Genomic DNA, 26,204 nt, shown 5'->3' on the forward strand with positions numbered 1-26,204 from the left:
GCTAGAAGCATCAAAGTGGGAGGGGAGTCATAAAAAGCTACTCAGAGTAGCTTGAAGAATTGGGCTTTATTAATGGATTTATAGGAATTCTGACTTTCCAACAGGTTGAGGTTCCTCCAAGTGTGTGTAGGTTTAATATGTTCGTTCATCATCCCAGGCTCCCCCTAGTGGTGGCATTTGTCATTAACCTACACTATTACTTCAAAACATGTTCACTGCTCCCAACTGCTTCTAACTTCATTCAAAAGCCAGATAACCCACACCAGAATGACCGCTCGATCCTAAAACAGGCTGCCAGCTTCTCTTTGTCTTTTTAGTGAGCTCTGATAGTTGGTTAACTAATCAAACACTATCAATTTATTAGTCTGTGTACTGTGCGACTGGGATCTAAGGAACGATAGGCAAAAAAAAAAATTTAAAATTCAGTATAAAAAGCACTGGAGCTTTGGAGGGATAAGCAGCCAGAAACCCAGAAACTTCTTCCTGCCTATGAGATGAGAGAAAGCTCTGGCTTCTGCCAAGAAGGGAAAGCAGCTTGCCTATAGAGTAGTAATGTGGTGACGCTGTTTTGTGACACACTTGGTAGCAGCCCTGAGGAGAAAACCCAGCGAGGATAGAGCTGACTTCCTGGGGCCCTCCAGTGCCCTGAGAGGTAACTTGGAAGCAGATTCTCCCTGAAGTAAGCCTTGAGATGACTGCGGCTCTGCTCAGCACCTGTGACTGGGATGCCCTGAGTGCAGCTGGCATGCTCCCAGACTCATGACCAACAGAAACTTTGAGAACACTTTTGTTTTTTATTTTCTGCCAAGCAGTAAGATCTGATCACAGGGCCAGTGCTGCCTTGTGAAGTATCACTAGCACTTAGGAGGTAGGACAGTATATAACATTAGAAGGTTAGACATGACGATTATAAAGAACTAAGTGTCATTTACCAATGAGCCAACAGTAGGAGACTGGTAAGCTTGAGTCAGCCAGTCACTGGAGAGCATGTGTTTCTGAGTGCCATAAAGTCTCCATGGCAGTGCTTACTTTTCCTTTATGTCCCATCATTAGGAAGAGACCCGAACTGAAAAATCAAGCCTAGAGTTTGACTGTGAGATTATCCATATTGCAGAGGCAATAAGAAATAAGTCATGGCACAGGGGGCCTCAGAGGGAGAGGTGAGGCCATGGTAGAGGATGTGCCCAGTCCTGACGTGACAGGCTAGGATGGGCTGTGCGGGGGGGCCTTCCCTTTTCTGAGGGATAGAGGAGGTAGGACATGGGGAGGAGGGAAAAAGGGTGGGACCAGGAGGAGAGGAGGGAGGGGGCTATGATTGGGGTGTTAAATAAATAAATAAATAAATAAATAAATAAATAAATATTTTAAAGATAGGGATGAGGGCACTGGCCTCGGTGATAAGCTCATCTTTGTCCGGAATAAGCCAGATACAAGAAGAAAAACGCTCTGGACCAGGAATGATGGTCGTCTATGGCAGAGGCCAGGGAGCAACACCTCACCATCAGAAGCAAGATGGGTCTAGTCATCTAAGTGGACAACGTGACATTCTGGGAAAGGGTCTCCCAAAAGAGCACGATCCTCAGCCCATGACACTGTGGCAGATAGTGGAACATTCAAGAGCTGAGTCCCAGTGAGGGATCTCAGGTCAGTAAGGGCATCATGGTCTTGAACTGATGGGAGAATGCCTGGATCTTTCTTTGTTTACATTTTTACCACGAAATGCTTCTTCTACTATGTACAACCATCATAGGCTCAAAAGGAATGGGCCAATCAATTTCCAAAAGTATGAGCAAAATAAGCCTTTCTCTCAACCCTCCCCTAGGTTATTACTATATACCACAGGCTAGCCTCAAACTCTCAACCCTCTTCCTCATCCTCCTGAGAACTTGGATTACTCACGTGTGCTACCATGCCCACCAACCTTTCCTCTTTCTAAAAAGTTATTATCTTATCTATTTGTTATAGTAATAGAAAACTGACTTTCACAAGTAATAAAAGGTGACGATCGATCAGCGCCCCGTGGACCCCAGGTATCTGACAAGCACAACGTGTCCCCTTAACAAAATAGCAGGAGCTTCACCAGCGGGGGATACAATTGCCACCACCACTGACTTCTGGAAGGTTTACTTTACCTACCACACATGAAACCCCTCCTTTGGGGTGGACCTCAAATCCAAATAGAAAGCAGCTGGCAAGCTGGGCACAGTGGCGCAGGCCTGTAATCGCAGCAGTCGGGGAGGCAGAGGCAGACAGATCTCTGTGAGTTCCAGGCCAGCCTGGTCTACAAAGTGAGTCCAGGACAGCCAAGGCTACACAGAGAAACATTGTCTTGAAAAACAGAAAGAAAGAAAGAAAGAAAGAAAGAAAGAAGGAAAGAAGGAAAGAAAGAAAGAAAGCTAGCTCTTAACAGCTACTAATGCATACATGGGCACAGAAAGTTGGTATTTCACACTCAGGGTCTATAGCTGAGTGTGACTGATGGTGACTTTTGTCCCTGGCCCCTGCCCACCCAGGCGCATGCAGAGCATTTCCAACATGGGAAGCTGCCAGCAAGGTGGAAAGTTCGAGCCCAGCTCCAGCACAATTTCTCTAAGTTCTGCAAGCAATGTGTGTATCGTCCCCAGCAATAATAATGAAGAGACTTTTGAAACTACGTTCACATTCTTGCCACAGAGGCCAAACCTGGCCTCTGACTGAAGATGGATCCCTGTGAAAATGTTGCTAACCCCACTCATCCAACATTCAGCAAACAGCTTGTATACCGACCACAGGCCAGGCACTGTTGATAGGCAGGCATCGCGTGTATGATTTTAACAAAGTAGATGTGGTCCTTACCTTTATAAAGCTCTCAGTCTCACAAGAATAACAGATAACAATTGCATGCATACACAGACAGTTACTCACAAAATGCAATAAATGTTAGAAAACACCAGAGTTTAAAAGTGGATTTACTTTGGACTGAAAGACAGATTTTACGTACTAAATGCTAGGTATCAGTTAAAGGCTGTTTGCACGGAAGAGGTTTGGACATAAGGCTTTGCCTACACCGTTCTTTTATGTCCTAGTAGCTGTGCTTTGTTTTCTAACATTAGCAGGATGCAAAAGTGTCTGAGATACAACTGCTCATTTTATATTTCATTAGTGTTCAATAAGATGTGTGTGATATTTAGGGACTGTGCATCTGCTTCTGTGGTCTTCTGGGGTATGGCCTTTATTCCCTGGGGGCACAACCCATGATGTTGACCCCGCTTCCAGACATCCCAGAGGCATCTGCCCATGTTCCTTTACTCTGGCCTGCAATAAGCAAATTGGTTGTGTTATTGGTCAGGGTTACAGAATCCTTGTGGTTCCTTTTAAATTCTGCATACTACATTCTGCCAAAAAAAAAAAAATCACTGGATAAAATAGGGGTGTCACGGAGCATGTTGAATTTGAGAGTGGAAGTTGGAAACCTATGAAAGAAAGGCCTGAGAGGCTTGCCGCACAAACAGCTCAGTTCCAGTCTGACAAATCTACCGAGGTGCTGTATAATCTGAAATCTGAATGATTAGGAAAAAACTATATTTACTTGATATTTTAATATTAAAGAGACTAAATATACTCATTTAAACAAGAGAAAAGTAATCTTTTATTCAGAGCTTCGACCAGGACCAGTACACTAACAGCACCAGGCAATTATCAACTTAAATAATAAAAGTGAATTGAGCAATGTTCCAGTGTTCAGAATTCTGTTCACCAGTAATAAAAGAGAGGGAAATTACAGAGTCCAAAGTTTATCAAACATCTGAAACTGCCAAAGAGTAGCTTGCTAATAAACATGAACTTTGTAATCAAACAGACTTCATATCTAGCCGTGCTCCACTGGACAGGCATGTTGCCCACACAGCTGAGTTTTAAAGATTTATTTATTTTATTTATTGCAGATGAGTGCTTTATCTGCAGAAAAGGGCATTAGATTACATTATAGATGGTTGTGAGCCACTGTGTGGTTGCTGGAAATTGAACTCAGGACCTCTGGAAGAGCAGGCGGCGCTCTTAAGCACTGAGCCATCTCTCCAGCCCACAGGTGAGTTTTATATGTGGAATGCTGCACAGGCAGGAGGCACAGGCAAGACTCACTAAACAAGACAACAGTCTCACATCAGTGAGGAATCTAAATGGCTTACACTGGGCACCAATCCCGTTATGTAACTAGCCCGTGAGAGATGCACGGCTTCTCTTTTCCTTGAGTGCGAGACTGCAAGAACAAAGGGTCCCCAGCTGGGAACTCAGCTGAGCCCCTGACTGGATACTTCAAAGTGTGTCTTCTGGGAATCAGTGGCAGGTCCATTTTCAACGTTCCGGATGGTGCAAGGGAGAAAATCACTCAGCCTAAATAGGATGACTCACAAACGTATGGGAGCCACATGGGGCTTTATGCTACTTATGAGGTACATAGGCCTCTCATGTAGTTTCATATCATACGTTCTCTAAGAACTCATGCTTATCCTTGAATTACAGGTACACGCATATCATGTGTATGTGACAAATGACAAAATCAGTCTATGAGGGGAAAAAATTGGTCTTCAAATTGTGAGAAATATTACCCAGAAAAAACAACATAGAAAACAGTCCTAGAATCCCTGAACCGAGACCATAAAGCCGCCACTCCACAAATTGTACTATGATACTAAATAGGTAGATGACAGAAGACAGATACGTACATAGGTAGATGATAGATAGATAGATAGATAGATAGATACATACATACATACATACATAGATAATAGGTAAATTGGCAGAATTTGATAATAGACATAATAGACTCTTAATCCTATCCTGAAATTTTAGTGATATTTTGGATGGGGCTTTGGGGAAATCACCAGAACTACAAACCAGATGATATGGACTTAGGATTATAGGGAGAATTCTGGAATTTTGGTTTCTTTAAAAAAAACCACAGAAATCTTATAATATGTGTCCATGCTAATGTGAGGTGTGGGGATATGGAGCTGCGTGTCCATGCTAATGTGAGGTGTGGGGATATGAAACTGCGTTGCAGCCACTGACTAGGATGTGCTTCATGCTCTAGCAGGGACGTGATTATTCCAGCTGGAGATAGTTTCTGTGATGATGTCACACTTGGGATTCTGGGGACTTTTCTGAGAGGCAGGGTGGGTTGTTGGTTGGTTGTTGATTTCGATTTGTTAAGTAGTTGTGTGCAAAGAATAAATAAGAAAAAGAAAGAATTCGATCTCCTGATGGCAAAGATCAAACTTGCCCACAAGGAACTCAATGCCCCTAATAAGCAGGAAGTAGTTTAATGATAATGTCACCCCTCTTTATGACCTGAATTTATTCAAAGATCTCTTTCCTTTCTTCTCTATTCTTTCTCTCTCTCTCTCTCTCTCTCTCTCTCTCTCTCTCTCTCTCTCTCTCTCTCTCTCATAGCTAGTCTTAGGGGGTTGATAGGGAAGAAGAAAATGGATGGAGAAGGGTGGAAAGGGAAAAAAACTCACAGGCTACAAGCGGTGCCCAATGTGGGGTTAGGCACAATAGAAAATTTGACTTCAAATGCTGGAGAGAAAAAGGCAGGGAATGAATAGATTTTTTTTTTCCAGAAGTCATCAAAGAATTTATTGTGGCTACTACCACTGGAATATCCCCTGCTATGTTCCCAGAGGGGAATTTTGTTTTTTCTTTTTATTCTTCTTATATTCTGTTTCAAAAAAAAAAAAAGGTTGGGAGGCTGGCTAAGATGTTAGAAAATCTGTGGGTGGAAATGGAAGAGCATGAGAAACAAAAAAAAAAAGGCTAAAATGAGAAAACAAAAGGGATCACTCTACTCTCCCTTTTCTGAGAGGGTTGCAGAGTTGGTGAGGCAGCTGGAAAAATTGTAGGTGGAAGTGGAATCACTTGGGATATGAGGAGCACCAGAAAAGGGGGAGCAAAAAGGCTCAGACCCAGTGACTGAGCAAGAGAGTGGGAGTAAACCGGGAAAGAAACAGCACTGCAGGGCAGTCAGGTCAAAGAAAAGCTGAAAAAGCAGGAAGACAATCTAATGAAACAGCCCATTTTGGAAAGAAAAAAAAACCTGTTGATCTTGAACCAACCACACCACCAGAATTAGAGGAGGGGCATCCCGGGGTTTCAAAATCAGCAGCAGCTTTCCCAGTGGTCGTACACTTTATGCCTGCTAATGGTGTGGAACAGGGTCATATAAGATAGGATGGTGTCCTACGGAAATGATAGCCCTAAGGTAGATCTAGGTCTTAGAGAGGGCATGATTTTATATGGAATGCACTCACCTTATGTGAGACAAATTCTAAATAATTGGGCTGCTCGAAATAGAATTATTTCCCAGGCCAGGAAGGGATGGGTGACAGCTGAACTTGAGAATTAATGGCTTGAAACAGAAAGGGGGAAATGTAGTGAGAATTCTGGAGTTTGGGTTTCATTAAAAAACAAACAAACAAACAAACAGTGAGTCCAGGAAAGCCAAGGATACACAGAGAAGCCCTGTCTTGAAAAACCAAAACAAACAAACAAACACAGAAATTTTTTTTTAATCCAGGTGCGGGGATGTGGCACTGCTTCACAGCAGCTGACTATGATTTGCCTCATGCTCTAGCAGAGGCGTGATTTTGCCAGCTGCAGATAGTTTCTGTGATTTGTGTGACATTTGGAATTCTGACATTTTCTGAGGGTATATAAATGCTAGTGCCTTTAGAGGCGGGGTGCATTGTTGATTGGATATTAGTTGTTGTTGGTCACAATTTGTTAAGTAGTTATGTGCAAAGAAGGAAAAAAAATAGATATCTTGATGGCAGAGATCAAACTCTGTCCCCAGGGAGCTCAACGTCCCGAATTAGCAGGAAGTAGCCTAATGATGACATCACCCCCTCCCCAGCACCTAACTCCACAGAGGATCTCTTTCTTTTCTTCTCTATCCTTTTTTTCTCTCGTGCCTAGTGTTTGGAGGTTGAAAACAAAGAAGAAAGGGGGTGGAGGAGGGTGGAAGAAAGAGGAGCCCCCAAAGTAGCAAATGTCAGCTGCAAATGATCTTTAAGGATCAGTAGATCCAGGGAGTGACCCTTCTGAGCTTGAGTTTCTCAAGGCACATTGCTGCAGAGAGTGCCTGAGACAGGTACAGGCAAGTCAGGTATGTGTGCATGGCTTCAGAACCCAGGCCAGGAACTGAACAACAGCCATGGGAAAATGCTCTAAAGATCTTGCCTCTTGGCTCTTCAAAATGTTTTCCATTTCTTCACATTTTCTTATCCCCTCGACAGATGTTATCGTCTGTTTGTTTTTAAAGAATTAATAACAGAATCTTGGCACCCCCACAGAACTCGTGTGTTGCAGTGCCTAGAAGCAGAAAAGGATTTTATTTTCCCAAGGCCTCAGCCCTTTGCAGAATTGCTCTTTGGCTCTGTCCCCCATCTGAGCTCATCCAGGCCTGATATGCAGGGTCCCTGTGCTCTTCCCTGAGTCCTTGGGCTGCTGTTATGCCAACTCCAAGCCAGATGCCAATTGCTACGGACACTGATGTCATTATTTTAATGCATGTGGAGTGTGTATTGCCTGGTGGGGAAAGCGGTGCAGGTGCACATGTGTGTGCAGCTGGAGGACAGGACAACCTCAAGTATCATTTTCTATAACATTGCTCACCTTATAGGCTTGAAATAGGGTCTCCATTGGCCTACTCTCATCAAGTAGACAAGGCAAGCTGGGCAGGCGCTCGAGGGAGCCTCCTGCCTCTCGCTCTCCAGTGCTGAGGTCACAAGCAAATGCCAACGTGCCCATCATGAAACTAGAACATGGGTTTTAGGGATCAAATCCTGGTCCTCACATTTGTAGACCCTTCAACACGTCTGTAATTTTGCTCTGGGAACTTCCGTTTGCACTTACTTTCAAAGATGCTGTTAAAACCTGATGTGGCTGTGCATGCCTTGACGCCCAGCTCAGAAGGAAGGCAGACAGATCTCTGTGAGTGCAAAGACAGTCTGGTCTGCATAATGAGTTACAGAACAACCAGAACTACAATTGTACATTTTTTTTTAAAATCAAAGATGCTGATGCAAATGTAGTGTGACCAAGATCTAGTGCCTTATTTGGCCACTTCCTCCTCCTGAGGCTGACTACCAAGATCCAGCTATCAAAGGATGCAAGTCCAGCAATCAAAAGCTCCCTTTGGCTCACCTAATTAACATACTCAATTAAAAGTAAACATCTCATTTAACATGGGGTTTCCCCTTGTACCTTTATAAACCATCATTTTCCTGTTGCCACATCTGTCTCCTTTCCATCCAGAGGCAGTCCTTTGTCCCTTGGGGGACAAATGCCCCTCACTCTTTCCCTTGTTTCCTTCCCCTCTTCTATCTCCTGTGTTTGTCTCTTATTCCCTGCCCTCTGTCTCTCAGGCAAATACATCTCTTTTGTGCTAAGAATTTGGTCTCAGGAGTCCTAAGCCAAGACTTTTCCTTTCAAATAAGAATCTAGTGTTTTGAAACAGGGACTGCAGACGGCTGTGCTAGCAGGAGACTCAGTATCGAGATTATTACAACAATGCAAATAAGAAATAATGAGAATCCTATCTGCAGATTTGTAACAGTGGGAAGAAGGAAATTAAAGAGTGTCACCGGGCTTGTCAGTGCTACAGAGAATACAGACAAACGAGCTTTAGGACCCTGAGAAAGAGAACAGAGACACAGTGTTAAAGCAGAAGTAAGAGAAAGCCATTTCCAAGTTTGAAAAAAAGAACAAAGGAGTTGTTTTGTGAACATCATCAACTAAAATAGAGATGTCTACAAGCAATTGATATTTCCAGCCAATAATAGGAAGGGAGGAAGGGAGGGAGGAAAGAAAGATGGGGAATAGGAGGAAGATAAGGGGAGCATGAGATAGCAGAAGAAAGAAAGGAAGGAGGAAAGAAGGAAGGCGATGAGTTAGGGAGAAAGAAAAGGAAAGTGAAGGGGAGAGGGAAGGGAGGAAAGAAATGGGGGATTGGAGAGAAAGGAAGAGAGGGAAGGAGGGAAGGACGATGGAAGCAAAGAGAAAAGAAAGAAGGAAGGGAGGAAAAAGGGAAGAGAGAAAAGCAGGAAGAGAGAGGGTGAGAGGGAAGGAAGGAGGGAGGGAGGGAGGGAGGTCTGTAGTAGAAAGGACATGAGAACAGGTGCTAATGTCTAGAAAACCTGGATGGCCACAGAAGCATTTTATAGAAGGATGGGTGTTTGGAAGGTTTGATCTATTTTATAAGGAGACTGCTAACAGTGAAGAGAGCACAGCTAACAGAAAGCACTAGACCAGTGGTTCTCGGCTGTCCTAAAGCTGCAAACGTTTAATACAGTCTTAATGTATTGAGGCGTAACGTAAATGAGACCCCCAACCACCACCCACAGTTTGAGAACCACTGCGCTGGAGAAGCCAGAATTGTTTAAACGGGCTTTTTCCTTCAGAAAGGAAATGAGACCTGTTCACCCAGAAAGCTGGAGTGGATATTGAATAACAACCTGGTGATCTTTTGCTGTTCTGTGGAGCCAGCCTTCAGCTGAATCCCCTAATCCTGACCACTGTCTATGCCCTAGTCCTGAGCTTTATCTCTCAGGGACTAGGACTCATCCTTGGGAAAGAGCTGCCCTGTACTTTGCATCCTCCATCAACTGAACCCATCTTTATGCTTGTTATAAATCCTCCCCCTCAGCCCTTACCCTGAGCTGTTTGCTTTTTTAACCCACGGGCTCTCCTACAGATACGCATTTTGCAAGAGAGTTTCCATGTACCCGAACCTGAAGCTTTGTTGTGATCATTGAAGGGGGAAACTGTTTTTATAAAGTTGTGATGTGTTTAAATGTGTAAGAAAAATAAACCACTTGGTCAGACTCCAGGAACTTTTGACCCTGCACTGGCTAAGTCATGCTAATGTGACCTTCATTCCTACCCTCACCTGGCTTGGTTCCTGGCTGGTTTACTGGCTGCCCGTGATGCTTGCAGGGACCACCGCATAACATGCCTGTTCAGAGTTTAAGTACATGAAAATAGAACCCAGTGAATCAGGAATTGAAGGGTGTGTATTAGGAAACTGGAAGAGAGAACACGCATTATACTTTAAAAGTTGATTAAATAACTTAATTCAATAATAAACTACTGACGTTAAGAGGGCTTGTGAATACTATGAGAACATGAGGAAAAGTGGCAAAGCTAAAGAGAACACACTGAAAAGGAAAGACGGCCGAAGATATGTTAAACTTTTAAAACACAGAATACAGAACTTTCACAGATCAAGTGTAAAATATGTAAAACAGGGCCGTGGAGATGGCTCAGCACGTAAAGGCAATTGTCTCCAGTTATCAGCTAACACATACAAAACAAAGTAATAAACAAGTTTAAATATGTAAAGCAAAAAGTTAAGACTACTATAAGAGGGCTGGAGCGATGGCTCAGAGGTTAAGAGCACTGGCTGTTCTTCCAAAGGTCCTGAGTTCAATACCTAGCAACCACATGGTGGCTCACAACCATCTATGGCGAGATCTGGTGCCTTCATCTGGCATCTAGGCATACATGCAGGCAGAACACTGTATAAATAATAAATAAATAAATCTCTTAAAAAAAGAATACTATAAGAAATGAAAACTGCATAACAAAGATTTTTACAAATGCCTTACACACTTATAAGCAGGGTAACCTGACCTGAGTACATCAAAGTGCTGATGCTCAGTAATATTCAGGGAAACAATGATCATAAAGAATTACATATCCAACTTATATTGTAAAAAAAAAATTACATATCTTTACCCAGCACCATAGCATCAATTCAAGTCTGGCGACTCTCAGGATGAGTTCCCACATCTGTCACTCATAGGCCTAGTCAGTCTGTAAACAAGAGTTGCTCTGACCATCACAGTGCCACATCCAGCAATTCCCCATAGTGGCCAGAAGAGCAGTCAACCAGGATGAAATCAGAACATTACAGACTACAGAAAGAAACAAGTCAGCTCTAGGGCAGATCTTTTTTTTTTTTTTTTTTTTTTTTAATTTAATCACTTTACAACCTGATCCCAGCCTCCTCCCTCCTCTCTTACAACCCCACCTCCACACACCCCTCCCATCTCTTTCTCACCCACCCTGGCACCTCAAGTTGAGGTAGGACTAAGAACATCCTCTCCCCCTGAGGCCTGACAAGGCAGCCCAGCTAGGGGAAAGGGATCCAGCGTGAGACAACAGAGGCAGAGACAGTCCCTACACCCACTGTTAGGGACTCATATGTTGGCCAAGCTGCATATCTGTACATATGTGTAAGGGGTCTAGGTCCAGCCCAGGCATGCTCTTTGGCTGGTGCTTCAGCCTCTGTGAGCCCCCGTGGGCCCAGGTTAGTTTACTGTGTTGGTCTTCTTCTGTCCTGGACCCTTTTGGTTCCCTCTACCCTTCCTCCCATTCTTCCACAGAACTGCCCCCAGCTCTGCCTATTGTTTGACTGTGAGTCTCTGCATCTGTTTCCATCAGCTGCTGGATGAAGCCTCTCAGAAGACAATTATACTAGGCTCCTGTCTGCAATCATAGCAGAGTATCATTAATAGTGAAAGGGGTTGGCTCTCTCCCATGGAGTGGGTCTTAAATTGAGCCAATCATTGACTTGCCATTTCCTCAATCTCTGCTCCATCTTAATCCTGCAGAGCAGAATTTTACAGCAAAAGGAACTCGGGAGATAATGAACTCTCCTACCAACCATCTGTGATGATGGTGGATACATGGTTTTTTACATTCATCTCAGGTTGTAAATTTTAAAATAAAAATATAACCTTTAAACGTTTGTTGAGTAGTTCATCATTTGGAGGCATTCCTTTTCTCAAATAGCCATCATGTGTGACATTGGGGCCCAAGCACCAATGGTAGGCCCCTGAAGGCCAGCCAGGTACTAGGCACTGGTCCTCAAGAGCTACGGCCCTACTGCCTTTAGAGGTCACTGTGAGACCCAGAGCCACTGGGACTGTTTCTCAGGCTCACACATCCAGAGGGACAGAGTGAGTCATTCTCCAACTGTTGAGGTTTGGTCTGGTTTCTGCCCAAATGAGCAGACTTATGTACCCCAAAATGTTTGTAGCCTTGCCTATGAACTTATTCCTGTTTTACCAATTAGAAAACCTTAGTTATGGCTAAAGTTCCAGGACAGGCCAGACAGAGAGGTTCTTGGGAAAGGAAGCAGAGAGACCAGAGGAGGAGGAACAGGAGGAAGAAGACCCACACTATGGGTTAGGTGGAAGAGAAGCACATGGTGGAGATTTGGCCCAGATGAAGAGCATTTGCAATATTTGGGATTATGGATTGGAGGTAACTTAACAGGAATTATTAGAAGCAGATGGCATGGGATTGGAGCAGGGTGTGGCATAACAGCCCCAATATGGGAGGGAGTTTAGGGGATTAATATCTGCCCTACCCCCAGTGAACCAAGTTTATTTTAAAATATAACAGGTGTCTGTGGGTTTTTTCTTTTATTGATAGCAGTTTAGAAAACACTGCCATAATAGTCATAAGCCTAATAATAAATATTTATTAGGCCTTACTGTTAAATTAACCACAACACCCAACAGTGACAAAATGGACCCTGACTGCAGCAGAGTTGAAGGGACTTGGAAAGTTTGAGCCAGTAGCTTTTTAGCCCCTGAACAAAAGTGTTTCAGTGTTCAAGCAATCAGTGTCACCTTGCTAGTATGTGATGGCTGTATCAGTCCTGATGTCCCCTAATTAGGCAAACAGGAATGCTTGTCAGCAGGGCACATGAAGAGAATTCTTATGTAGAGCTAATAGAAAAGGCAAAACAGAAGAAAGAAAGAGGGAAGCATAAACTACAGTGGACTGAGCAGTGGAATGCTCAACAGTAAGAAACAACCCACAACTAAAGGCACTGTGAATAACTGGAAAGATGGCTCAGCAATTAGGAGCACTGGCCACTCTTCTAGAGGACCCGGGTTCAATTCCTAGAACCTACATGACAGCCGACAACTATCTGTAACTCCAATCCTAGGGGTATCAATCACCTCTTCTGGGTTCCAGGGGCACCAAGCACACATGTGGTACACAAACTCACGTGCAGTCAAAACACCCATACACATAAAATAAATAAATAAAAGCACCATGAACAATCAACAAACAGAACTAAGGGGGAAACACATGGAAGTGTATACACTATGAGTCTATTCACACCAACTCAGTAATAAACAAAACTAAACTATTAGATAAAAAAGCACAATATTTAATAAAACCACCAATGTGTAAGGAAATTATTTATCAGGGTGTAAAGGAGAAGAAGGCAAGGGAGGGCAGTTCCAGAGCAATTGAAATGCCCTTTACTTAGTGGTTATTTGTAACTCAGCCTTATACAATTAATAATTTACTTTCTCTATTTGATACATTGTAATAAAAGCTTGAAAAAAAAGAGCTAATTAAAAAGTCTCAGTGCCAGCTGGGAGCAATGGGTTTGAGGATGAACTATGACATTACAGATAAATGTCACAGCAGGAGTCAGGGCCGTAATTGAAAAACCAGCCACTAGGAATGGTATTTATTCAGAGTTCCCAGCACAGGACACGCAGCATTCTGGGTAGAGGTGAAGGTCAGAGTCAGAAAGAAACTTCCAAAGCAAGCTTCCCAAGGAAAATGGGCACCAGGGGAAAAGTAAGTAAATTACTTGTATCTGAATTTAGCTGCTGCTTCTGTTGTGTCTGCAGGTTTGTGGAAGATGCTTCCTCAAGGCGCGGCAACTGAAGTCAGCACAGGGCAGTTCATAAGCAAGAAATTTGTTCTAAGGAAAAACAACTCTGGATTCGCCAAAGTGTCTTCTAGGGAGCTCAGATATGGGGAGGCAGGGAGAAAATTCAGTTAGCCATGTTCTAACCATCACTGTGTATTTAAAGTGTGTGAATGAATGGGACAAAGCAGACTGCAAAACGTTGTGTCTATGTCCCCATGTGAGGCCACTCGCTCAGATGCTTTTGAACATAAGGAGAAAGCAAGTGATAAAAGTAAAGGTGGAGTTTTTTTTCTTCCATTTCAAAATCTCTTGTAATGCATGCACATTGCATTTGTAATATAAAAAATAACTATTTAAATCATAATTAAATATTGTCTAAAAACAATTGAGAAGCAAATGTTCAAATGTTCAAAGAAATTTACACCAACAGTACAGGTAGTAATTAGGACAAAGGGTGATAGACTTTCTTTTTATTTTACTTGTATTTTAAATTAAAAATGTAATTTTAGCCAGGTGTGGTGGCGCACACTTGTAATCCCAGCACTCAGGAGGCAGAGGTAAGCAGATCTCTTGTGAGTTCAAGGCCAGCCTGATCTACAAAGCGAGTCCAGGACAGCCAAGGCTACACAGAGAAACCCTGTCTCGAAAAACCAAAACAGAAGCAAAATGTAATTTGAGACTGAAATAAAATACCGTAATTGTAAAATCTTAGGCGTCCTGTTTCTTTCCATGCAATTATTACAAAGAGAACAATTTTTATTTAACTCATATTCTACTGATGAACACGTGTAAGCCTCACTTCCCAGGTTCTTACCAGCTGGAGACCTTAGTTGATCCTGTCAGTGGCTTTGGCATGGGACTTCTCTAACAGTTCCAGAGTGATAGGGAGACCTGCGGTCTAAAGGCCACACTCCGAGTAGCAAATCCAGAACATACGTGATGACCTTGGCTCAGGTGATTCAGAGCTGATTACGAAAGCCTCCTGGCCATCGCCTGAAACTTTAAACCTCATGTTATATCTTTGTTACGGAGATAAATATGTAGGCACGGTTTTTAGGGTAAATTATCATATATTTGCTTCTTCAAAATATAAAAATTACAATGGATATAACATAGAAATTAATTTATGTTAAGATCTCCTGAAAATAATGTAAGTAAGTATATATGCATCTAGATACAAACTCTTCTTTTCGTATAATTATAGCATTGACCCTTCCCCCCACACACACACAAAATCATCTTATTCTCTCTGTCTCTCCTCCCTCCCCTCACCACCATTCTCCCTGTCACCTCTCTCCTTCCTCTCTCTTTCAGGTTATTACGTGCAAGGCAGCCATTGCCTGGGAAACTGGCCGCCCCCTTTGCATTGAAGAAATTGAAGTGTCTCCTCCAAGGGCTCATGAAGTTCGAATTCAGGTGAGTAGGGCCTTGAGCTGGGCAGTGCAGACACGGCCCTGGACGCTGGCTTTCCCCTGCGGGCAGCTGGATTTTTAGACCCAGATTTAAAAAGAGGCGATATTATGCTTCTTTTTTTTTTTCCACAGTGGGCTTCGAATTGAATTAACAACTATCTTTTTTTTTTTTCTTGGCTTTTTTTTTTTTTTAGACAGGATTTCTCTGTGTAGCCCTGGCTGTCCTGGACATGATTTGTAGACTAGGCTGGCCTCGAACTCACAAAGACCCACCCGCCTCTACCCCGCCCCCCAAGTGCTGAGATTACAGGCGTGTGCCACGGCTCCCAGCTCCAACTGCTAATTATGAGGAAGTGTTACTAAAAAGAAGAGAGAAGTGGCCCAAAGCAAAGGAGGTTGAGAATTCGGAAAGCTACCCTGGGCCACACAGGGTCATGGGTGGCAAGAGGCAGCACTAGGGCTGGGTCAGTAGAGAGGAGTGCAGCAGAGCCGTTAACAACAAGTCCAAAGTTCCCCGTTTCCCTCTGGACCAACCTATCGCAGGTTCGTGTCTGAGGGTACATGGGGAAGCCTCACGGGTGACGAATCTGAAGAACCGCAGTGGCGCAAGCTGAAAGATGGTTTAGTTCTTTTTGGGGGGAGGGGGTGGCGTGTGGGGGAGATTTCGAGACAGGGTTTCTCTGTGTAGCCTTGACTGTCCTGGACTCGCTTTGTAGACCAGGCTGGCCTCGACCTCGCGACGATCCGCCTGCCTCTGCCTCCCAAGTCCTGAGATTAAAGGCATGCATCACCACGCCAGGCGGTTTAGTTCTTTTAACTACAGCTTATTGCCTCCACTTCGTTTCCTGCAGTCTCCACACAACAGAACAGGCCTTGAAGATCTGTGTTTTCACCGCTGCCTGGTGTCCATCCTTTTATCCCTTTTACCTTTGGTTTTTCCTCTCTAGAGATCGTATCACCATGATTTTTTTCCCCAGAAACAATGAAAATTAGAAAATTAAACTAGATTCTAGGAAGAATAGAATATAGCCTTGCGTATTTCCTATATCCTTTTTTTCCCCTCAAAATGTAATTCTTTACTAAAGTCTAGGACTGCTACAATGATTCAAGATAACACTAGACCTAAGAACATACTGCAAAGGCTCAACACAAGTCTGTCTCAATTTGTAGGTAATCGCCACCTGTGTGTGCCCAACTGACATCAACGCTACCAATCCTAAGAAGAAAGCTCTCTTCCCAGTAGTCCTTGGCCATGAGTGTGCAGGAATTGTAGAAAGCGTGGGGCCAGGAGTAACCAACTTCAAACCAGGTATTTCGTCTTCTGAGTATAACGAAACAGAGGGTCCCTGGTCTTTCCTGTGATAGCTTCTGACAACTGCCTTTGCTTTTGATGCTATGGCTGAGCTTTGCTCACAGAGTTCCTCTTTCCTGAAGGGACACTGACACAGTCTCTCACGTTGTAGCAAGGAAGCATATTTCAAATCAGAGGAGCCTAATAAAATCCTGGAAATACAGCCACTTTATTTACATAAAGGAAATTTTGACCTATAAAACGTAGCTATAGGGCCAGTGTAAACGGAAGCTTCCGTGGTTCACAAATACTTTCTCCGTGTGAAATGGAAATTTATTTTATGTTATGTAAAGAGTGGAGGCTTGCAGGAGGCTTAAGGGGAAAGCATCACACATGTCAATGTTAGGTTAAGTGCCATAAGTTCATAAGATAAAACCTAATACCCTGGAGCAAGTCAATGACTCATCATATTTACAACATATACAGCATATACTGGTGTGCAGGCCGTGTAAGATCTGATGAGCCATATCACCCCTGCACCCAAACTCAGATGTATGTCAGTATTTTTCAAGTATGAGCACAGAAACAGATTCCTCCCTCAAACCCTGCACCTTTGAAAGCATGGCCAGTGCCGACCTTCAGTCCTGACTCCGCCATTTACCGGCTATGTGAGTGTGATTGGCCTTGGATTTCTCTTTTCCAAAATGGCAGATGTGAGAGTAAAATAATCACATTCGGTAGCCGAATGGTCACTTTGGTCATCAAAGAGCCAGCGCCATCGCTAAACGGGACCCTGAGGGGGAGCTAGAAAATGACGGGATGAGTCTGAATGGTACACATGGGCGGTAATATAAAGTCGATGCTCCACCTCTCACCTAGCATGCCCCACCCCCTGTGTCCTGCAAAGATGCTCTCTGTTCCACACAGTGCTTAGAACGGAAGTAAACAACAGGCATATGCAGAGACCTCAGTGAGCAGACTCCCAGCCAGAACTCCACACCTGTTAAAGTGCAGTGCTTGAAAGAAGCCACAATCTTCTATTTTACGGAAATAAAATACTTTTGCTACTCTTATGTGTGTTGAATATAAAATGTATACTATATAAAATGGTGTTCTGCACTGGTTTATCTGAAAGGTTTTTTTTAGGGCTAGGAATCAAGCCTGAGGCCTTGCATAAACGAGGCAAGTTCTCTACCAATGACTTCTAGAACCTACGAGTACATCTGAGGTACCATCTAACATCTGGCCTTTCTTTCTAGGTGACAGAGTAATCCCATTCTTTGCACCACAGTGTAAAAAATGCAAGTTCTGTGTGAGTCCTCTCACAAACCTCTGTGGGAAACTCCGGTAAGCGTCCTTCCCTGTTAGCGAGAGTACACGTAGGCATGAGTGCCTTAAACGCACTGGCCAAGCATAAATGGAGGCGAAAAGATGGGACCCTTCCACCTACTAATTCTTCTCTGTGCCTATAAGACACTGTTCCAAACACAGAGGAAGAGAAACGCGCTAAAATGTCCACCATTGGGTGGCTTATAATAGCGATCCAAAACCACAGGAGTGTGCTTCAGTGAAAACACAAATTGATCTACTGCTATATGGGAACACAGTTAACTGCCATATACTGAAAACAACTAGGCTTAAAATATACACACCACCTAATTTTACACACATGTTAAGGAGAAGAAGACAGAGCACACAGTGCGGCACAGAAAGACAGTGTCAGAGTTTCCGGTTACATGTATATGTAACAGAAGGACAAACACATCCCCGGAGGGATAAATTCCAAGCTAAAATCGCATCTACTTATAGGGAGGTGAGAGGGAGTACAGAGAGGCAAGTACATTGCTTACTCCAAGGCTGTACAACCTCAGGTCCTGAAACAGACACTGTGGCTCAACAATGTGGGTTGTAATCACGTCAGACTGGTTTTATCGAGACCATAGGAAGATGTATTTGTTCTGAATACTGATCGAAACCTGGGCTGGAGGGATGGCTCAGCAGGTAAGAGTGTGAGGACTTGGGTTCAGTTACCAACACCTACATAGTGGTTCCTAGCCACCTGTAGTGCCAGTGCCAGGAGATCTACTGCCCTCTTCTGGCCATGTGTTTGCCATACCCATGTGTAGTGCATATAAGCAAATCCTTTACAGAAATAAGTTAAAGCCATATTACTCACGTCTACTCCTTTGTTTCTCCGTCTACAGTTTGTAGGGTTAAGTTAAAACTATACTCTTCTGCACAACTTAATGAAACAATGGATTTAGACAACAGCCATGAATTCTAATTGCATAAAAAAAGAAATAATCAGATACAATGACCCCTTCAGGTGTAGGACACCACCTTTGAAATACTCTCACAAAAAAAAAATTATGTGATATTTGAATCAGACAGTTTGTTAAAACTTTCTGATCGCAGAGGCAATGCTGAGACAGAGAGACAAAATAAAGCAGATACCAGTAGAGTGCTCAGCAGCCCTCTGAGGACGGGCACTCTATGGGACTGATGACTCCGGTTTCCCACACAGGAGGTACAAACAGAAAGTAAAATGCACTCTCTCAACTTTAAGGAGTCCTTGAGAAACGTGTCCTGAGATATTTCAATACAGATGGAGCAGTATGATATTGGAGAAAAGGTGTGTATTATGGAGGGCGGCCAGTGAAACTTGACTGACCAGGACTTGACAGTTAATTAAGATGTAGGGTCCTTGTACGAATCTATTTTTATTTTTACTTGAGCTTTCTATTAGAAAAAAAAAGATGAGTTAATAATATAGCCCTTAAAAGAGCTCCTGACATACAGAAAGCACTCAACAGAAGTTTGTTGCTATTAACACTAAAATAGCTCAACAACACTGTTTATGAATGAGAAAATATCGAGTTATTTTCCCGGCTCTTCCATTTGATTGCATGAAAGTTTCATGACAAATATATGGTGTCCACTATATCTTCCTCATTGTCTCCTTTTCTTTTTCTAGAAACTTTAAGTACCCCACGATTGATCAAGAGCTCATGGAAGACAGAACCAGCAGGTTGACCTGTAAAGGGAAACCAATTTACCACTTCATGGGAGTCAGCTCCTTCTCTCAGTACACCGTGGTTTCCGAAGCCAATCTTGCCAGAGTCGACGATGAGGCAAACTTGGAGAGAGTTTGTCTGATTGGCTGTGGGTTCTCATCAGGCTATGGGGCGGCCATCAACTCTGCCAAGGTACACTGTTAAATGCTAGGCTGTCGGCAAACAGAGGTTGCTGGGAGGCAACACCGTGTAAAAGAGTTAGAATTGTCCTCACACTGTGGCTGCATTGCTTATTGCCACTATAATTAGCTATATATATCTCTGTGATTTTTTTTCTTATGCACCGGGGATTGAACCCCAAGCCCTGCACCTGTTAGGCAAATGCTGCACCAGTGAACTACACCTCTACTTCAGCCTCTGTGAGCTTACGTAGGCTTTTAGGGGTCTCTAAATAAAGATATCAATAGGTGTGAGCATACTAAATTATGTTGCATATATAAAAACCTTGATTTAATAAGATACATATAGATGTCCCCTGACTTAGATAAAGATCATTTAAACATGACCTCTGCATATGAATGCTCATCTGGGGACAACAGCAAGTACAGAAACCCCACCTCTTTCCACTTAGCCAGCCCTGCTTTCTCCGTGATTATGTATTGAGGGAGCTCAATAATAATTTATCAATTTCCAATCCCTTTGTGGTTTAAAGAGAGCATATTCTTGCAAGATGTGTTCCTAGAATCCTATTGGAATTTGAACACTCTTTTGAGGCTAACGAGGTTGCAGACAAATAGAGAAGGCAGTTAAGAGAAGAAGAAGAAAGATCTCCTAGGCATTTCTGAAGCACTGCAGTGCAGACGCCCCATCTCTCCCTGCTGAGTCTACTTAATACATTAGATACATGTCAGTCTGTCCATATAGACATGATCTCTAGCTCACTCGTTCATGCCTCCCAAACAACACTACACCGACCAGGCTGCCCTCAGACTCACGTTCCTCCTGACTTTGCCTTCCAAGTGCCAGAATTGACAGCATGAGCCACACTGGGCTGGGTTTCCATTTTGAGTGATTTAGATTTTAATGGGTTGGGTTTTTTTTTTTAACTTTTGGGGAAATGTATTTTTTTTTTATGTGTCTGAGTGTTTTACCTGCATGTGTATGCACCATGGAACATATGTGCCTGTAGACCAGGCGAGGGCATCAGATCCAGGGTAACTGGAATTACAGTAGGTAGGTTGTGAGCTCCCATGTCAGGGTTGGGAGTCAAACCTGGGTCTTCTGAAGAACAGCAAATACTCTTATCTGCTCAGCCCTCTCTCCAGTCTCTTGAGTGATTTTAGTTTTAATCAATGAAAATTATATATGAAATACAATGTTCTGATGATGGTGATGATGAAGATAGATAGATGATAAAACAACATATCTATTTCCTCACAAAATTACCTTTTCATAATTTTAAAAAAGCCTTTACATGTATCCCTAGAAATATTAAGTGTAGATGATTTGCAGTGAACACCCGCATTCTGCACAGCAGGTCTCCTCAGATGGTTTGGCATTGGTGCTGAGTCAGGTGTATGGTTGTAAATGTAGTCTCCCATATCATACGCTATCTCAAGTCTGTTGTCTCCTTGGTTATGCAGAAGGGCCTTATATGATATAACCCCATTTGTCTATTTTTCTTTGTTTCTTATGCTTCTGTTTTATGTTTTGTTCTGTTTGGGGAGATAGGGCCTCACAAGACAGCCCACAATGGCCTTCCTTGACCGTGTGACCTCGCTACAGCCCCATGCTCTTCAGAGAGAGATCCAAGACACATCACTGTGCATATAACAGCTATAAGCACTTCCCCATATGTTCCTCCGAGTGGATTTATAGCTTCACCTGTTGCTTTTAAACCTTTAACCTGCTGGGAACTGAATTTGTATATGGTACAAGAGTCAGCTGGACATGGTGGCACACGCCCTTGATGCCAGCACTAGGAAGGCAGCGGCAGACCGATCGCTGTGGGTTTGAGGCCAGACTGGTCTACATAGTGATTCCAGGACAGCCAGAGCTACATAGAGAGACCCTTGTCTCAAAAAGTGAAAAAGAGGAGGAGGAGACTTGTTGCTATTGGCTTTCTCACACAGCTTACTCAACAGCCTGTCTTTCCCCATCACATAAAGTAAAAGATGGGAAACATCTGTGCTCCCATCAATCTTGTTTCCAAATTAGATGACATCAACATCAACAGATTTTATCTTCTTTTTGTTTATGCGTTAATCTGAACAGCTGCTAATACTCATCAGAAAATATTAATTAAGCTTTTTTCCTCTGTCTTTTTTTTTTTTTTTTTTTTGGCCACTCTTCTACTTCTAAGAATTTGTGCCAACTACAGGGCTTCTCTTACCATATCATACACTGTGTATTTAAGTCTGTGTAAGAAGCCCTTCATCAAAGGCTCAGTAGACAAAAGTCCTTACTAATGCAGGAGATTGAACAAGCCTCTGCCTTTGAGACCCTGGCCATCCGAGGTGGCTACTGCCTGTATTCCCGGCATTCAGAGAGGCCAGAGACTCACTATGAGGACAACAGAGGCTACACAGTGAGCTCCAGGTCAGCCTGGTCTACAGCGCCACATCCTGTTTCAAAAGCCCAAGTCAAGATGGGGGAAATCACAAGTTATTATGTATAAGGAAAGCAAAACAGCATTGACTGCTGACTGAGGAACCAAGAACAGTTTTGTGGAGAGGCCTGGAGGGATAGGTTATGCTGCAGCTTAAGAAAGTAGCATGGCGCCGGGCGTGGTGGCTCACGCCTTTAATCCCAGCACTCGGGAGGCAGAGGCAGGCGGATCACTGTGAGTTCGAGGCCAGCCTGGTCTACAAAGTAAGTCTAGGACAGCCAAGGCTACACAGAGAAACCCTGTCTTGAAAAATAGGATGGCAAGTACATTGGCTGAATTTAAGAAGAGGAAGATTAAGACACAGGAGAGAAAAGCGCCACCATGTTGTGGAAAATCATGGAAATGAAGCTGAAAGGGAAGTGGGAGTCATCAAAAATTCAGCAGGCGTGGTGTCACGTGCTTTGCTATTGCAGAACTTTAGGCTAAAGCAAGATGGCCTCAAGTTCAAGGCTACTGCGGCCTCCATAGTGGGAGTGTGTCTCCAGCAAACAAATAAGCACCCCTCAGTTCCGTGCAGAGACATCCGCTCTTCACCCCACTTAAATAAAGTGATACTCTGGAATGATCAAGTGCATCTATTCACACTTAGAGAAATATTAATGGTCATTCAAGAACAACTGCACAGCAAAGTGAAATCCTTCAGAAATATGGATGCCAGGCGGTAGTGGCGCACGCCTTTAATCCCAGCACTCGGGAGGCAGAGGCAGGTGGATCTCCGTAAGTTGAAAGCCAGCCTGGACTACAGAGTGAGTTCTAGGACAGCCAGGACTACATAGAGAAATCCTGTCTCAAAAAAACAAAACAACAACAACAAAACTCCTTTGGAATTGTGTGGACTTGAATTGCTTTCTAAAGTCACTGAAGGGAAAAGTGAGATAAGAGAATTCTTTCCACTTGGGTGTGCTCCTTATGAATTGACGTGTTAACGTCCCTTGAGTAATTTTACAAACTTCGCTAGGAAGGCACCCGTCTTCTTCACACCGGCAGGTCCTCAGCACTGGATGCATCACAGCTGCATAAGAGGCATTCTTTTTAATGATGCGTCTGAGTTTTCATCCAGCCTCCCCCTACACACACACACACACACACACACACACACACACACACACACACAGAGGAAAGAAAAGGCTGAGAGTAGCAGCTTTAAGTCTCTCTGTACTTTTCCTGCCTGCAGGTCACCCCTGGTTCCACCTGCGCTGTCTTTGGCCTGGGGTGTGTAGGTCTCTCTGCTGTAATTGGCTGTAAAATAGCGGGCGCTGCCAGAATCATAGCTATTGACATCAACAGTGAGAAGTTTCCAAAAGCCAAGGCCCTGGGAGCCACCGACTGCCTTAATCCCAGAGACCTGGATAAACCTGTCCAGGATGTCATCACCGAATTGACCAACGGCGGTGTGGATTTCTCCCTTGACTGCGCAGGAACAGCCGAGACCATGGTAAATGGAATGCTCTCCCCATCCATCCCCCAGCCCTTGCTCACTCCTAATATGCTCTTTTTTGTTTGTTTGTTTTTTCGATACAGGGTCTCTCTGTGTATCCTTGGCTGTCCTGGACTCACTTTGTAGACCAGGCTGGCCTCGAACTCACAGCGATCCGCCTGCCTCTGCCTCCCGAGTGCTGGGATTAAAGACGTGCGCCACCATGCCTGGCATACTCCTAATACACTCTTTAATCACCAAATAATAAGGGAAAGTGGCCGTGTTCATAGCAGTAGATATCTTTCTTACTACGAGTATTTTCGAAGGCCAGACAGAAAAGCCTCCGCAGCTGGACTAACTTTCCGTCAAAGCTCACTGATGCGGCCTCTGTTGGCTTGTTTTATGTTAGTATCATGAACTACCTGTGTTTGGGGACGAGGGGGGCGTATTAAGAAAAGAGGGTGATTTTGCTTATGTTTTGGAAGCTAAGAAAAGAGGGTGATTTTGCTTACGTTTTGGAAGCTGGAAAACTCGATGGACAGCACAGAGCCAACTCAGGTGACTTCCCTAACCTGCATCCCCTGAAAGGGATGGCGGCGGAGGCACGAGTGTCCATCAGACTCCACCAGTCATCAATACTGCCACACAGAAGGCTGATGCCCGAGTCCTTCGAGGACGCAGTCAGGCCAGTTCCCACAGGGCAGCATGATCTGGAAGCTCAGGCTTCCAAGAGGAGCAGCCGTGCCATTCACGTCCACGTGTTTGTGCTTCTGAGATCTCTTCTTAGGAGAAAATAATATTTTGCAATTTTGTTTGCCATGATGATTCTAACTATTTCTAATGGGTAATTTGGGGGGGGGGGTCTTTATATCTACTTAGCTGGGGAAATTCCTCCACTCTATCAAATCAAATAAAAAAGGCCATGAACCGCCTGTTGCAGATAGGCCTCCCAGTAGTTTCTGCTTGTGGCCGTGGCCAGCTTTACTCTTTGGTGAATAATCCCTAGTTTGTGTTTGCTCAAGACACTACTTTCACTTTTGTTTGTTTGGGGATGAAATGACCACTGTATTTATCAGCTTAGTTCTCTGCCTCGATTCTTCCCGTTTCCCTGTGAGTGAGAAGCAGTTGTGGTGTTTTTCCTTTTGCGTGACACTGCTGTGCAGCCTGGTTTCTAAAGCTCCTCCTAGAGTTGATTACAAGGAGTAAAAGCCATAAAGAAGTAGACTTTGTGATGTTTCCTTCGCTGGGTCTTACCTGACTAGAAGAGAGTGGAGGCCCAGGAGAAAGCAATTCATAGGCCACACGCAAACCACCTGGCAGCATCCAGCAGGTAGTAAAAGCTGGTGAGCACTGTTACCGGGCACAGCACACACTTGGGCTTCTAATTCTGTGCTGTGCCCTCGATTCTGGGCCTCCCGCCCTACAGCCTGCAACGCTCCCTAGCCACTCTGTGCTTCCCACAACTGGGTTTTTACACTGAAACCTAACCCTAACCCTAACCCTAACCCTAACCCCAACCCCAACCCCAACCCCAACCCCAACCCTAACCCTAACCCTAACCCTAACCCTAACCCTAACCCCAACCCCAACCCTAACCCTAACCCTAACCCTGCCTTTTGCACACATGTGTCTATGGTTGTGTATGTGTGTCTGTGTCTGTGTTTGTGTATGTGTGTCTGTGTCTGTGTGTTTCTGTGTGTGTCTCTATGTGTGTGTGTTTCTGTATGTGTGTGTGTCTGTCTGTCTGTCTGTGTGTGTGTTTCTGTATGTGTGTGTCTGTCTGTGTGTGTGTGTGTGTTTCTGCATGGTGTCTGTGTGTGTGTGTGTCTGTGTGTGTGCCTCTGTGTGTATCTGTGTATGTGTCTGTGTGTTTTTGTGTGTGTGTCTGTTTGTGTGTCTGTGTGTGTGTTTCTGTGTGTGTATGTGTCTCTGTGTACGTGTGTGTCTGTGTGTGTCTCTGTGTGTATTTCTGTGTGTGTCTCTGTGTGTGTGTTTCTCTGTGTGTGTGTTTGTGTGTGTATGTGTGTGATGGTTAGCATTAGACTTTGTCTTAGTTAGGTTGCTGCTTTGAAACACAATGAGCAAACACCATGGGGAGTGAGGATTTATTTGCCTTATACTTCCACACTATAGCCATCATTAAAGGAAGTCAAACAAGGCAGGAACCTGGGGGCAGGAGCTGACTCAGGGCCATGGAGGGGCGCTGCTTACTGGCTTGCTCCCTATGGCTTGCTCAGCCTGCTTTCTTATAGAAAGAACTGAAGACTACCAGCCCAAGGATGGAACCACCTACCATGGGCTGGACCCTCCCCCAACAATCACTAATTAAGAAAATGGCCTACAGTTTTGCCCAGAGACAATCTCATGAAGGCATTTTCTTAATGGAGGTTCCGCCCCTCTCAGATGACTTTAGCTTGTGTTAAAAAGATAACATAAAACTAGCCAGCACAGACTTCCTGAAAGTTTCAGTTGTTAGCTATTATCTTATTGTTTTGTAAAATATCAATGATCAAACCATTCTCCAGGACATGTGAATGAGCTGGGGCCTCATGCCACAGTTCTGGGGGAGTTTTACTGTTGCCCTTTTGTTTTGTTTTGTTTTTCAAATAAAAGCCAGTGATATAAGTCACTTAATAGAGCATATTAATTTTAACATTCTATTACTAGCTGACTTAT

At 43.8% G+C, this 26,204-nt stretch overlaps 1 protein-coding gene and 1 long non-coding RNA gene across 2 annotated transcripts in view; one reads left to right on the plus strand and one right to left on the minus strand.

Annotated features, from left to right (window-relative positions):
• LOC311583640 overlaps positions 1-19,532 on the minus strand; it is a 25,410-nt gene extending 5,878 nt beyond the window's left edge. Inside the window, exons 1-2 of the long non-coding RNA XR_014774621.1 lie at positions 19,464-19,532; positions 18,606-18,709 (exon numbers count right to left, since the gene is read on the minus strand). This is a non-coding gene — a long non-coding RNA (uncharacterized lncRNA). The remainder of the gene's footprint in view (positions 1-18,605; positions 18,710-19,463) is intronic.
• Positions 13,176-26,204, plus strand: part of LOC311583632 (all-trans-retinol dehydrogenase [NAD(+)] ADH4) — a 17,301-nt gene continuing 4,272 nt past the window's right edge. The window contains exons 1-6 of the mRNA XM_084757404.1: positions 13,176-13,650; positions 15,041-15,142; positions 16,309-16,447; positions 17,689-17,776; positions 19,404-19,635; positions 23,286-23,546. Coding sequence (XP_084613530.1) covers positions 13,531-13,650; positions 15,041-15,142; positions 16,309-16,447; positions 17,689-17,776; positions 19,404-19,635; positions 23,286-23,546 — 942 coding nt within the window. The 5' untranslated portion in view covers positions 13,176-13,530. The remainder of the gene's footprint in view (positions 13,651-15,040; positions 15,143-16,308; positions 16,448-17,688; positions 17,777-19,403; positions 19,636-23,285; positions 23,547-26,204) is intronic.

This window comes from Acomys minous, assembly GCF_964271855.1.
Source record: "Acomys minous genome assembly, chromosome: 14".
Lineage (NCBI taxonomy): Eukaryota > Metazoa > Chordata > Mammalia > Rodentia > Muridae > Acomys > Acomys minous.